Below are 12,437 nucleotides of genomic sequence, written 5' to 3' on the forward strand. Positions count from 1 at the left end.
AGCCCGAGGGCGAGAGTTGAACCTGGAGAGACCCCGCAGGCAGTTCGTACGGGAAATAATCCTGCCAGATCAGCACTGCAGGAAACATGTGGGGCCCCCTGGAAAAAGTGTAGATCCTGCACATTTTTTTGCTTTTTCTACAGAATCCAACTCCAGAAGGTTGCGGCGTGTTGGGTTTGTTTTGGTGCTTTTTTTTCCCCCTTGTTTGCATTTCTTGTGTCGGTGTAGGGCCTTGAGGCTCTGATACACTCTCTGAGAAAGAGCCACCGGTCAGCCCAGCGGCAGCGCGAGCGTGCACGGTGGGTTTTGTTCGCACAGCAGGGAGAATGTGCTGTTCCGTCATAGAAGATGGGATGATTTTTCAGGAGAGGTTTTTAGGTCCTTTGGCGTTAGGGAGTGTGGGTGGGACTGTTTCATTCCTCTAGTTTTCTTTGTGGAAATACGCTGGAATACCTGTCTGCCAAGAGGAACAACTTTCACCTGAGGACTTGGGAGTCCTAAAGAAACAGCGTTGCTTAGGTTTGGGGTTTTTTTTCTTCCTGTTTTGTATGGGTTAGTTTGGTTGTCTTAGCAGTTTAGTGACTGTTGAAATATCTCTTTTCCTTTCTGCTTCTTTAACTAGCTGCTTGGCTTTGAATCTCGCTTTTCCTCTATGGCTTTGTGGGGTTTTTTTTTTCCCCTTCTGATTACAGAAGCTGGAGGTGCTCAGACTGGCTGGGCCCTTCTGGTGTGTTTCCTCTCTGATGCAGGAGAACCTGAAGAGATGTGTTCTCTGCAACTTACCCTGTCTAATCTCAAAAGTCCACAGCTGAGGGGGTTTCCACGAGAAATGCTTTAAGTGTTGAACAGACCCCTGTCTTTGGCATGCTTCCCCTGCTCTGTGGCAATTTCATTGCAGGGAACCTCCCTGATCTCTGGGATGCATTGGTCTCATTACATCCCCACCTTCCTGTAACGGATTTAATTCCTTCTTTTGGGTCATTCTCTTGCTTGATCTCTCCCCTTACTTAGTGTTTGGAGCCTTTGGAGACCTCCTTGTCCCATTAGTGATGTCACCATTTAAGTAAGTGGTCCATGTTAGCAAACCTTCATCCTTCTAAACCATTTTTATTTCTTCTGTGCTGTTCTGCCACATTAACCAAACGTGCCAACAGTGCAGCCTAACTGGATGGAGCAGGCACTGCATGCTCTGGACACAATGTAGGTCGCACATGTGTGCTCTGTTACACTTCAAACTGTAGATGCCTGCTCGGAGTTCCGGTTGGTCATGGGTTACCCAGTCAGGCATGTCCCTCCATGTTTGTGTATACTGCTTTTTATCAAGCAGTCCCAGCATGCTGAATAGCTCAAGATGAATTATCATTGCTTAGAGGCACCATCTGTCCTTTTTTCTCTGGCCAAAACTAATTTTATTTTCCTGCGCTTTCCCCAGCGCACTCTTTTATGTTATTTTCCATGCTTCCAAATTCAGTATGACCACCAGGGTGAGCCTCCTTTTCTAGCTCTTCCAGTGAATGTTCAGTAAAACCAGGTGAAGTCAATGGGACGCTAATTAGTTTTTATCCTTTCCTACCTTCTTAGCACTGCTTTGTGACTGTCCTGCTGCTGCTTTCACTTGTTCTTGCTCAACAGAGAGGTGAGCAAGATCTGGTGATACGGACTGCATGTCTCCTGTGGTCCAAATGCTGTCCAATTGGCTTGGCATGGATGATGCTGTGCTTTTTGCCTTCCAGGGGTTCAGATTGTTTTTCCACCTGTGCTTTTCTACATGCTGTTCTGTGGTATGTGAGCTGAATTAGTACTTTCCCTCTTTGGAAGATGACTGTGGACAACTGTTGCTCAGCTTTTGGGGGGACAGAAAAGGAGAAATTTAAGTAGAAAACGTGGTAGAACCATGCTGTTGCAGCATAGCCTAGAAGAAAAAGGCTTGTCGGTAGTTGGGACTCAAGGTTTGGCTGCCTTTTGATTTTGGGTGGGATGAGGGAGAACAAGATGCTCTTGAGCTGAGGAGATAAGCCCAGTCTGCGTTCTGCCACGCAGCATGGGGCTGGAGTCAGAGTGAGGGGGAAGAGTGTGGCCTGGCTGGAATACAGGAGGTACGGCAAATTCAGCTGAAGAAAACACAGAGATTGGGAAAAAGGAAGAAGAGGAAGTGCACCTGCCCAAAAGAAGGTGATAGCTTCTCTGCAGAAGGGGCGGGGGGGCAAGAAGTAGTAGCCAGAAGGAGTGTGCGGGAGGAGGGATTGGTGCTGTGTGTGGAAGAGGCTAGCACCACAGTTCAGCTAAGGCTTGTGACCCGGAGATAACTGGCAACAGGTTATTCTGTAGTGCAGTGTGTGTGTCCTGCTGAGTGGCTGGATGTGATAGAAAGCTTCTGTGTGTGCAAAGCTTGATTGTGCTCCTGCTGACTTCAAATGGCAAGTGACCGTGTGAGGACGGTTCAGTGCGTGAAGAAGGGGTGATGCACATGATCTAGGCAACACTGACTGCAGTGTCCTATCACGCAGGCACTTAAGCCTACGTTTTCCTCTTGTAAGATGCCATCAGCTGGAAAGCCTGCTAAAGTCATCAGCCTCTGCCAGGGTCTGTGTTACTCTGTTAACAGCTGACAAAGTCCTTCTGAGCACTGGGGAATAGTGTCCTGGGTGACTCTTCTGGTTTCCTTCTTCTAGGACATCTCTACTTGCCAGCCACTGAAACAGGGCTTCAGCTCAGCTGAATGGGAATGTGCTGTTTGAGTCAGCTCTGTGGAGGGCTTTGGTGAGAAACCACTAGGTTAGAAATAGAGCCTTACCCTCTGAAGCAGGGGTGAGGAGGGACAGGAAGGCTGGGTTTGCAGTGGAAGGGGATTAGGGTCTTTATATTGCTAGGGAGTATGAATACCAAGTACCAAGCTTTTTCTTGGTATACTCCTTAAGATGGGGAAGCAGTGTCTCTGAACTTGGGTTTACCAGGACTCACTGGAGCCCTAACCAAGTCAGCTGCAGTCTGTTTCTCTCTGAAAGTGGGTGATGATGTCTTTAGTTTTCCTGCTTTATCCTGAGTTAATAGTACCTGGGACATGCCAGTTAAGAAGGGTGAAACCAGGAGTTACTGTGTGTTCAGAACTTAGCTAACTGTAAGTACTCACTGCTCAGAAACCAGCCCCTCTTAAAAGGAATGCAAACTGGGCATCTCAAACTAGACCTGGTGTGATTCTTAAAGATCCCAGGATAGGAGTGGAAATTTCCCCCGAAGTCTTTCTTGTAAACTGTCATCTCATCTCTGCTGCACGTCTGGAAGTGATCTGTGCCAGAAAGGTGAAACACTTCAGTAGGGAGTGCCTGCATGCAGCACTGGACTCTGAAGTTTGCTGCGTTTACTGGGCTTTTTAAGGAGAGACAGAAGACAAATGGCTCAGTTCTGTATTCTGCATGTCTGCTCTGACTTTGAATATTTGCCCAGAGCTGTGAGAGACTTTCTGAGCTGAAAGTCACGGAGGGATGTTCCCTGTGTTCACGTGTTCTTACATACGCATGCTCAGAGCAAATGAATTGTCCGGATATCTTCTCTGGAGTTGTATTTAAGACAGAGATGTATGAGGCTGGAGGGGCATGTGTTGTGAGTGTTAGAGGAAGGCTCTGAATCATCCCCATAGCCTCACTGTGCTGGTACCCCATAGCCAGGTCAGTTTTGAGGAAGACTGCCAGAATCAACCAGCTGTGGGACACTGGAAGCCGCTAATGCCATCCAAAGGCAGCAAGGAGGAGCTAGAGACTGGATGCCAGGATGCTGAAGGTGTGGATGATGCCCAGTCCACCGACCAGCTCAATGTGTCACGTCTACGCAGCTCTTCAGTGGAGATCCGTGAAAAGGGGTCTGAGTTCCTGAAGGAAGAGCTTCACAAAGCACAAAAGGTAACGTTCCGAGTTTGCGAGAACAGCTGAGGATAGAGAGATGTGAGCAGAGGGGGTCTTCCTAGAGATGGTACTGAGGGGAGCAGGGTCTGAGTGTGGCTGTGCCGCGGTCTGGAGCAGGCCGAAGAGGAGAGACATTGAGCTGATGTGGCCATAAATTGCTTTGGAGCAGGACGTCAATTGCTAGCTTGACCCAAAGCCTACATACCAATATCCAAATTAGTCCTGGAAACCTGCTACAGAAAGCAGCTTTAGGCAGGCAGTGCTTCCTACAGAGCTTCCTTGCTAATGGCACATGAGCAGTTCCAGCCTGAGAAGCCTGCTACGACTTGTGGATTGGTGCCTTTGGTGACAGAGCGCATGGTACAGAGTTTAGTGACAGGAGTCTTGGGCTGGGAATCTGTGCTGTGGTGGAAAGGAAAGGTGGTGATTGATGGGTGGGGGCAGGCAGGCATCAGCACTACAGGGGCCTGCTATGACCTCATGTGTTCCTATCCATTTCCTCAACAGGAGCTGAAGCTGAAGGATAAAGAATGTGAGAGACTGTCAAAAGTCAGAGAACAACTGGAGCGGGAACTAGAGGAGTTAACAGCTAGCCTATTTGAGGTACTACTCTCTTCCTTTTCCCATAATTTCTTCAGCTAAGCTTACATTCAGCTTTTTTAAGACAGGCTTTCCCAGAGCTTCCAGCCATCTCCTCCCACAGTTTTTCTTCTTCACTTGGAGAAGCAGAGCTGTGTAGTGCTGCAGGTAGAGCTCAGAGCAGGGGCTGGTACCTGCTCCTGGGGAACATTAGCGTGCATTCCTTTTCCCTTCCAGCAGCAGCAAGGTGGCATAAAGAGCACAGCAGTTATGGATCTGTCCATCTGGTAGGAAAGAAAGATGAGGGGATGCCTGTAGCTGGAGGTGAGCATGGCTGCCTCTCCTGTGTCTGCTCTGTAGTCTGGACAGCAGCTGATGTGTAATAGAGATGATTCCCTGGCTTATGTCAGCCTTTGCTTGGGCTGTATGTCATCATATACTCTGCTCCAGTGGGTGTTCAGGAGGCTTGATGGTTGTTTTTTTGGGGTTGGGTTTTGTTCTGTAACATGATTCTTGCCAAGCTCTGTCCTGGCAAAATCCCGTTTACCAGCAGCTCTGATGTCATAGAATCATAGAATGGTTTGGGTTGGAAGGGACCTAGTTCCAACCCCCCTGCCATGGGCAGGGACACCTTCCACTAGACCAGGTTGCTCAAAGCCTCATCCAGCCTGGCCTTGAAGACAGCCAGGGATGGGGCATCCACAACATCTCTGGGCAACCTGTTCCAGTGCCTCACCAGCCTCTCTGTGAAGAATTTCTTACTGATTTCAATTTATACCCATTACCCCTTGTCCTATCACTACAGGCTCTTGTAAAAAGTCCTCTCCCAGGATGTCCAGAGCTCACTGGGCAGTGGGCCAGTGGGCAGTCAGAGCCCATCATACTTTTGTGATACAGGCTGGTGCTGAGCCTAAGGGCCAAGAGAGCATCCCCCTCCTGGAGATTTGGCTGACTGGGCTCACAGTGAGCTTAGAGATAGTGTAGCTGAGGGCTGTCCCTTTCCTTTGGTGGGCTTGGACAGACTGCTTCCAGATAGTGCTGCAGGGAGGCCCCAGCTGTGACTCACATTGCTCCCCTCTTCATGTAGGGATGCTTTTAGACTAGACTCCATCATTTGGCCCTCCCGCAGCTACAGCTGCTGTGTTGCAGCCATGCCCGGAGCAGTGATGGATGGCCTCTCTGCAAAGGAAGTGAGAGCAAAGTACAGTAACAAGACTTGGCCTCCTTGGTGAGGAGCCAAGATATGGAGCAGCAATCGGCATCAGAGCGGTCAGGGTCAGAAAACAGTCCAGTGATCAATCAGCAAGTCTGCAGTGACAGTGCGGGCCTGAGGTCAAGCCCAAAGCCAAACCAGTGGGTCTGAGTCAAGATCAGAGTCACAGGGATGGACTCTGGATGTGGACACAGCTGTGATGTAGCACAAGTGGGTGCTAATGTTAAAGCCTCAGCTTTAAAGCAGTTCCAGGGGCAGGGAGGGGCAGGCCCTTGCTTCTAGCTTCCTTCCTAGCAGCCCGTATCAGTGAAAGATGACCTTGGACTTAGCCAGCTAAACTCTTTAATTTAGCCAATTACATTATTAGAAGGGGGCTGCACTCCACGCCCTGGCACTGAGAGCTTTCTCTGGGAAATTCTGGAGGAATTTACAGACTAAAACCCTTGGACATGGCAGTGATGTCTGTCCCCTTGCTTGCATGCTCAGAGCATGTGATATGGCAAAGCTTTGGCCTGTCCTGGTGGCTTTGAGTTGGACTTGCAACAAGCCTGACTAAAATTCTCTCTGGTCCAGGAAGCACACAAGATGGTGAGAGAAGCAAACACTAAACAGGCGGCGTCAGAGAAACAGCTGAGGGAGGCACAGGGGAAGGTGAGAACTGCACTCTCTGTGACTTGATCCCTATGCCAGCTTGGTGCCATCCCTGCCCAGCCTGGCCATGGTGCTGTTTGTTGAATGGAGAAGAGTAAAGTGCCTGCAACTCTGTCTGAGATGCTGCATTTGCTCTCTTCCATCCCCAGCAGACAATGAGTGAGGGGGGGAAAGACATCCTTGCAGTCTGCTGTTGATCCAGCTCCCCTTTGAGAAATGGGTGCCAGGGGAGCCACAGAGAAGTGATATGCTGTTTAATTGCCACAACTGTGGGGATGGAGAGAGCAGGGAGCTGGCGAGTTGGAATTTCCTGACAAGGCTACATCACAAGACTGCTCGACTGGTTCCATGTTGAAGAGAGAGAAATTTCTTCTGGGTTATTTGGTCTTGGGGCAAAATGTGCTCAGACTTGATGAGCAGGGGGATGGGTTCCTGAACAGCTGCTCTTTAGCCCTATTCAGAAATCCTGAGTGGTGGGCATTTGGGAGAATGGGGAGAAGGCTTTATGTCTGGGCTTGTAGCTGGTTCCCTGTGGCTTTAGTGTTTCATGGGGTGCAGCAAGCTCAAGCTCAGCAGGTGCTGAAGGTGACTCTTGCCTTGTCTCCTCAGATCGATATGCTGCAGGCAGAGGTAGCAGCTCTGAAGACGCTGGTGATCACATCCACACCTTCCTCTCCGAACTGGGAGCTGCACCCGCAGCTCCAGAGCCCTTCTAAAGCTGTTTTCAGGAAGGGCCATGGGCGAAACAAAAGCACCAGCAGCGCGGTGGTCTCAGCTGTCAGCCAGAACGTGGCTCCAGAGCAAGACAGTCGTGAGTTCAAAGAGGTTGGTGAGGGCTGTTCGCTGCATCGTGCTTGGAGCCACTGTGCTCGGGGAGCTGTGCACCTTCTGACTAGGGCTTGCTGGAGAGCTCTGTGGTTTCAGTGTTGGGAGAAGCTGTTTGTGCAGTAATGTGGCTTGTTCCCTAAATTTGTGCTGAGGCAGGCTTTGGAGGGTTTCCATTTGCGGATATTTCCTCTTCTTGGAAGCATGTTTCAGGCAGCATCTGGACAACTGCTAGAGGAAGCAGTTAAGGGATCCTTGGATGAAATGTTTCAGGCAGCATTGGCTGTAGCCATTGTCCTGAGACAGCAATATCAAAGAGAAGTTGAAGTCTTTAACTGTGAACAAGGCTATGTCAGAAAGAAAGCCAAAGGAAAAAAAAATCAATTCAGTAACTGTGGAGGCCTGATGCACCGGTTTCTCTTGGTCAAGCGGGGAACAGTCCGGATACCTAGAAGTGGGACTCAAATGCAGTCAGCTACAGGCTGCTGTGAGGGCCAGGAAGAAAAAGATTTTGATCTTTCCAAGGTCCTGTGACCTCTCCGAATGCTAACAATTCCTCCAGTCAGAACAGAGCCCAGTTTGGTGAGCTACTGACTACCCTGTAGAAGTTGCCTTCTGCCTATAGTAAGCAGAAATTACTTTTGCTTCCTGGATAGTTCATTTTGCTGTTCTTAGCTCAGTCTCAGCAAAGCTGTAGAGAAATGGTAACTCCTGTAGGTGACTTCCTTATTAGAGATTTGGACCTGGCATTTCTTTGTGTAGGTAACTTCCACATGGTACAGATATCCTGGGGCTTAAAATCCCAGGACTACAGCTTCCAAAGTGACTAATAATTTTATATATCGGGGGTGAGGTGGTTTTCTGTTAACTTGTTAATTTCTGTCTCTGAAATTTCCTGAGTGGCCTATGTGAGAGCTGATAAAAGGGAACTCGTCAGAGAGTTGGTGCTCGCTAGTCTATGGAAAAAACATGCCTCATCTTAAATTGAGCCTAAAAATGACCAGCTTTCTGTTCTCTTTTTGCACCTCAAGCTGAAGTCAAAAGGTATGGCTTGAGGTATCTTGAGCAGCATGCTTAGTTCCCTGGAAGGGAAGACTTGAGCCTTTCTTTGTATCTTCTGTTTTGTCTCCTGGTTTTTTACCTCCCTTTCCTGTCTCTCTAAACCATTTCCTTCACTGTCTCTTCCTCTGCACTAAAGCCTGGTTTACCTGCTCTCCACTCTGTTTCTTTGTATCATCCCTGGGAAGGCTATCCACCTCACCTGTGAACCAGGCTGGCAGGACTCGGGCAGATGCTTCCTCATCCTTGCAGCAGGTAACCTTTCTGGACAGCACTGGGGAGGGGTGTGACCCACCTGCCTCACTTCCAACCTTTCAGTTCTAGCTTCCTTTTATGCTAACTTCTTTTATTTCGGGGTTGTTTTGGGGTTGATTTTTGTTTTGTTTTTCTATCTTGTGGCTCTGAAGCTGTCCCCTGGTACCAGGTGAGCCATCTTCGTAGCACAGAGCGAGTGTGCTAGAACCCAGACGTTTTTCAGCTCGGTTCACTTATGGTCTTTGTGTTGCTCAGCAGGGTTTCTTTAGTTTTGTTTGTCCTTTCAGCAGCTTTAATAGGATTTGCTGGCCTTTTAAGGAGATGCCCCGTCAGTCAGGTTGGTGGTTCCGCTAATGGTCCATGTGGGGTTTAAATGTCAGGTCCCAAAGTCTCCAGGACTGAAGTATTTTCAGCCGGACAGGAATGTAGGGAGCAACCTTCCTGCTGGCTCAGGGGATAGGGGCAAGTTCTGTGCTGGGTCCCTTTCTGCTGAACAGGCCCACCTGTAAAAAGCAATGAGCAGACATTAGGAGGGGGGAAGCTGTTCCTGCTCTTGGAGTAGGAACATTTGAGAGACCTCCTTTCCTACACTCAGCTTGCTTCTGCAAGCCTGTGTGGCTGCTCAGTGTTTCCATTACTTGAGACTCCCCAAACACCAGAGTTCTGGGCTTGGAGTGCTCTTTAAATGGCTGGCATACCCTGTGAGCTCATACTTGGGCTCACTGAACGTACTCCTGCTGATGGCTGTTTATTAATAGCTTTTTTCACGTCGCCATTTTCTGTAGCAATCCTTTCCTTACAGAGGGTTCTGCCTCCTGTACCCTGGGTGCCATTGCCACTGTACTTTGCCATGCAGCTGCTTTCGTCATTCCTGCCATGGGCTGAGTGGGCACTTGGTCTGTTCGGTGGTTGTGTGGTGGCTTTACTGCAGCAGAGGTGCTGGCCTGTGCTGGAGGAAGATGGGATAGGGAAGTGCCTGCAGGTTTCTGGCAAAATAACCCCAGTATGGCTCTGTGAATCTGGCACAGAACTGCCGATGGGTGGGATGTGAAATATCCTTGGAGCAAGCCAGCTTCTCTCAGACACTTCTGTAATGCCTGAGCCTTTCTAGATGCTAAAGCAGATGTTGCATAGTTAGATTACCTGCACAGGAACAGACACCTTCTGATGCAGTGTCTCTTCCTCTGCCCACCTTCCCTCTTCCCACTCCTCTTGGACACTTGCTGCAGGTCGACTCCATTTTGTTTGCTGAGTTCCAGGCCTGGAAGGAATCTCCAACTTTGGATAAATCCTGCTCCTTCCTGGACAGAATTTATCGAGAAGACGTAGGACCTTGTCTGGACTTCACTAAGCAGGAGGTGAGTGCTGGAAAAGCAGGACAAAAGCCACAGTCTGGCAGCACCAAAGTCGCACCTGTGTGGAGGTAACCTTTGCACGTGCCCATCTGCACTCTTTTCTCTTGCCGCAGCTGTCGGAGCTGGTGCGAGTGGCTGTGGAGCAGAATACACTCACCATTGAGCCGGTTGCTTCCCAGACGGTGCCTGTGGCGAAGGTGTCGGCGGAAGAGTGCAGCGGGCCAAAGTAAGGAACCGTGCTTACTCTCGCTTGTCCTCTCCTTGCTGCTGATCATGTGGTACCATCTAGTGGAGCTTGGCCGGGCCTGCCTCAGTCAGTTAAGTTGAACAGTTCCGAGAGCTCAGCTGAGTGTTCTCCTGGCCTGTGACCACAGTAGTTCAGCTCAGCTCTTCATGTGAGAAGAGGAATTAGCTCAGCTGATGTACTCTAGTGGACTGTTCTGGGGCATAACCTAGTGATGTGTTAGTGCCCTTGGCTTGTGAGAGGGTGGGGTTTTTTCCGCCCTTAAGCTAGCACCTTCTTTAATGTTCTCTGAAGGCGTGTGTGCCTAACCTAGGGTGAAAGGATGAAGTCAGAGCTGTGTTCTCTCATGTTCTTGCATCTTGTGAGGTTTGAGCTCACCTTGCACTCCTGACCTTGCTGGTACAGTGGGTGAGTTTGAGCCTAGCTCAGCAGAACTCTTCTTTCTGCCTATCATCTTCTTTACCTGATGCTGTCACCTTGCCGTCGGATTTCGGGTTATGCCTGCTCCAGAGCTTGTGTAACTGTATCTGATGTGACAGACAACTTGAGTTTGCATCAAGGAGGAGCACTAGCAGGAGTGACTTGATAATCCAGATGAAGATAGGGTATTTTATTCAGCTATTGAGTTTAAGTTCAGTTAGGGTGCTTTCTCTTTGTTCTTCACTCCCTTACCTTCAAGCAGAGTACATTCTAGGTGAAGGTGTTCCTGTTATAACAGTAAATGCTGCTTGCATGCAGGTTTCCTACCACGCTCTTCTGCATTTTCTGTCATCTCTAGGCAAATTGTTCCATGAGTATGTGTCAGCCAAGAACAACCCATCCTCTGTTTATCCTTATCGCTTTCCTTTAGATTTTTATTTTGTGTCTTCACAGCGTGTCCCGGTCACAAACTGTAACGTAAGTGAAGTATTTATTTTTTAGCCAGTGATCAAAAATCTCTAATCCATTAACAGGTTACTAACTTAGTGCAATTTAGCAGCTTTGAGGCTAGAGTTGAACTAAGCTAACCTTTTAACCCTCTTTAATTTCCACTCAGTCAGCAGGGTAAGTAATCTTACTATTGGCAATAAAGGACCCAAAAGGAATTTGTTCCACTTTGTTTCCCACTGATTTTTATGGCAACTTTGGAAATGCTGTGGACCAGAAAGGAGGAAGTTGGGACGTACCAGATCTCCTTGTCTGTACCTTACTATACAGACCTCAGTGTAACAGTTTGAGGAGACTAGACAGGCAGGGACTGACTTGGCTGCTGTATGACACTGCCTGTATAGCATCAGAGCAAAATGCTGGCCAGGAGGTGCTGAGGACAACCAGCTTTCAGGATGGCATGTGTCCAAATGCTGTGTTTAGGATATGTCTAGCCACAGTTGTGATATTCCTTGGTGTAACCCCAGCTATCAACTAAGCCAGGAGTGACCAGCAGCAGTCTTTCTGCTTTTTTTCCTCTAGTGTGCTGCAGAGCTCAAATTAAGAACTCTTAAAGGTGCTTTGTTTACAAAGGCGTTGGTCATCCTGTACCTTCTGAGGATTTGATCCCCATAAGTTGTGTTAATATTTGGGCAATGATTACTTCTCATTGCATCTCAATGCTTGCAGTCCACGCTTCACTCTTGGATAATATTTGCCTTGATAGCAGTGGAAGGCAAGCACAGAGACATGCTCAGAGGCTCTCTGAAACATCTGCTCCTCTGAGTTGTCATCTTCCATACTTCCACAGAGCAATTTTTTGCAGCTGAGGAGTGATGTCCCTCTTCCCACCACACAGGCACTAAGTTTCTGCGGAATGTGCTGATGGCTGCAGCAGAAAAGTCTGTCTTACTGCTTTCAGTGGTGATGAAGGAAGGGCATCTGGCTGGTGCTAGGAACCATTTGTCTTGCAAATAGCAGAAGTAAACGGCAACAAAATAGAGGCATGCTGCACCTTTGCTGCTGATGTCTTTTGGTGGTCTCCCTGAGAGCTGCGCTGTCTTGAAAAGACTATTTTCTTCACTTGTTCTGAAATCTCCTTACAGTTGCCAAGCTCCTTCCCTGTCTGCACAAGAAGGGATGGGCTTGTTCCTAGGAACTGCAAGCTTGGTCCAAAGCCCCCGAAGTCAGTACAAAGTCACTCCACGAGGCTACAACTATAGTTTTGAATCAGGACCAAATTAATTAATAGGAGCCTAGCATAAAGGCTGCAGTGTAGCTTGTTTTGAGTTCTCAGCATGAGCAAATTCTCTGCTAAATGCTGGATTTACCTGTTTTGAGACCAGGTTTGGCCCCCAGCCGGCACATTTGCATACAATCAGGAAAGCTGATATACCAAAGCAGAACTCTTTCATCATAAGGAGTTTGGTAACTATAGGTCGGTCAGCCTC

General features: G+C 48.6%; 1 protein-coding gene across 1 annotated transcript; it reads left to right on the plus strand.

Moving 5' to 3' along the window:
- Positions 1-3,667: 3,667 nt before the first annotated feature.
- On the plus strand, positions 3,668-10,076 carry RAB3IL1 (RAB3A interacting protein (rabin3)-like 1). Its single transcript, XM_010161105.1, has 6 exons — positions 3,668-3,896; positions 4,407-4,502; positions 6,265-6,342; positions 6,952-7,167; positions 9,711-9,839; positions 9,950-10,076. The coding sequence occupies exons 1-6, from the start codon at positions 3,723-3,725 to the stop codon at positions 10,064-10,066; spliced, it is 810 nt and encodes a 269-aa protein (XP_010159407.1). The 5' UTR covers positions 3,668-3,722; the 3' UTR covers positions 10,067-10,076.
- Positions 10,077-12,437: the final 2,361 nt, after the last annotated feature.

The sequence above is a fragment of the Eurypyga helias genome, unplaced genomic scaffold, assembly GCF_000690775.1.
Source record: "Eurypyga helias isolate BGI_N326 unplaced genomic scaffold, ASM69077v1 Scaffold12001, whole genome shotgun sequence".
In the NCBI taxonomy this organism is placed as follows: Eukaryota; Metazoa; Chordata; class Aves; order Eurypygiformes; family Eurypygidae; genus Eurypyga; species Eurypyga helias.

What these genes read in the sequence shown, in the direction of transcription:
- RAB3IL1 (XM_010161105.1), top strand. Translation starts at nt 3,723, where the DNA reads ATGCCATCCAAAGGCAGCAAGGAGGAGCTAGAGACTGGATGCCAGGAT. An exon ending in TGAGGGAGGCACAGGGGAAG is followed by an intron (nt 6,343 to 6,951) that starts GTGAGAACTGCA and finishes TTGTCTCCTCAG; the next exon opens with ATCGATATGCTGCAGGCAGA. An exon ending in TGGACTTCACTAAGCAGGAG is followed by an intron (nt 9,840 to 9,949) that starts GTGAGTGCTGGA and finishes CTCTTGCCGCAG; the next exon opens with CTGTCGGAGCTGGTGCGAGT.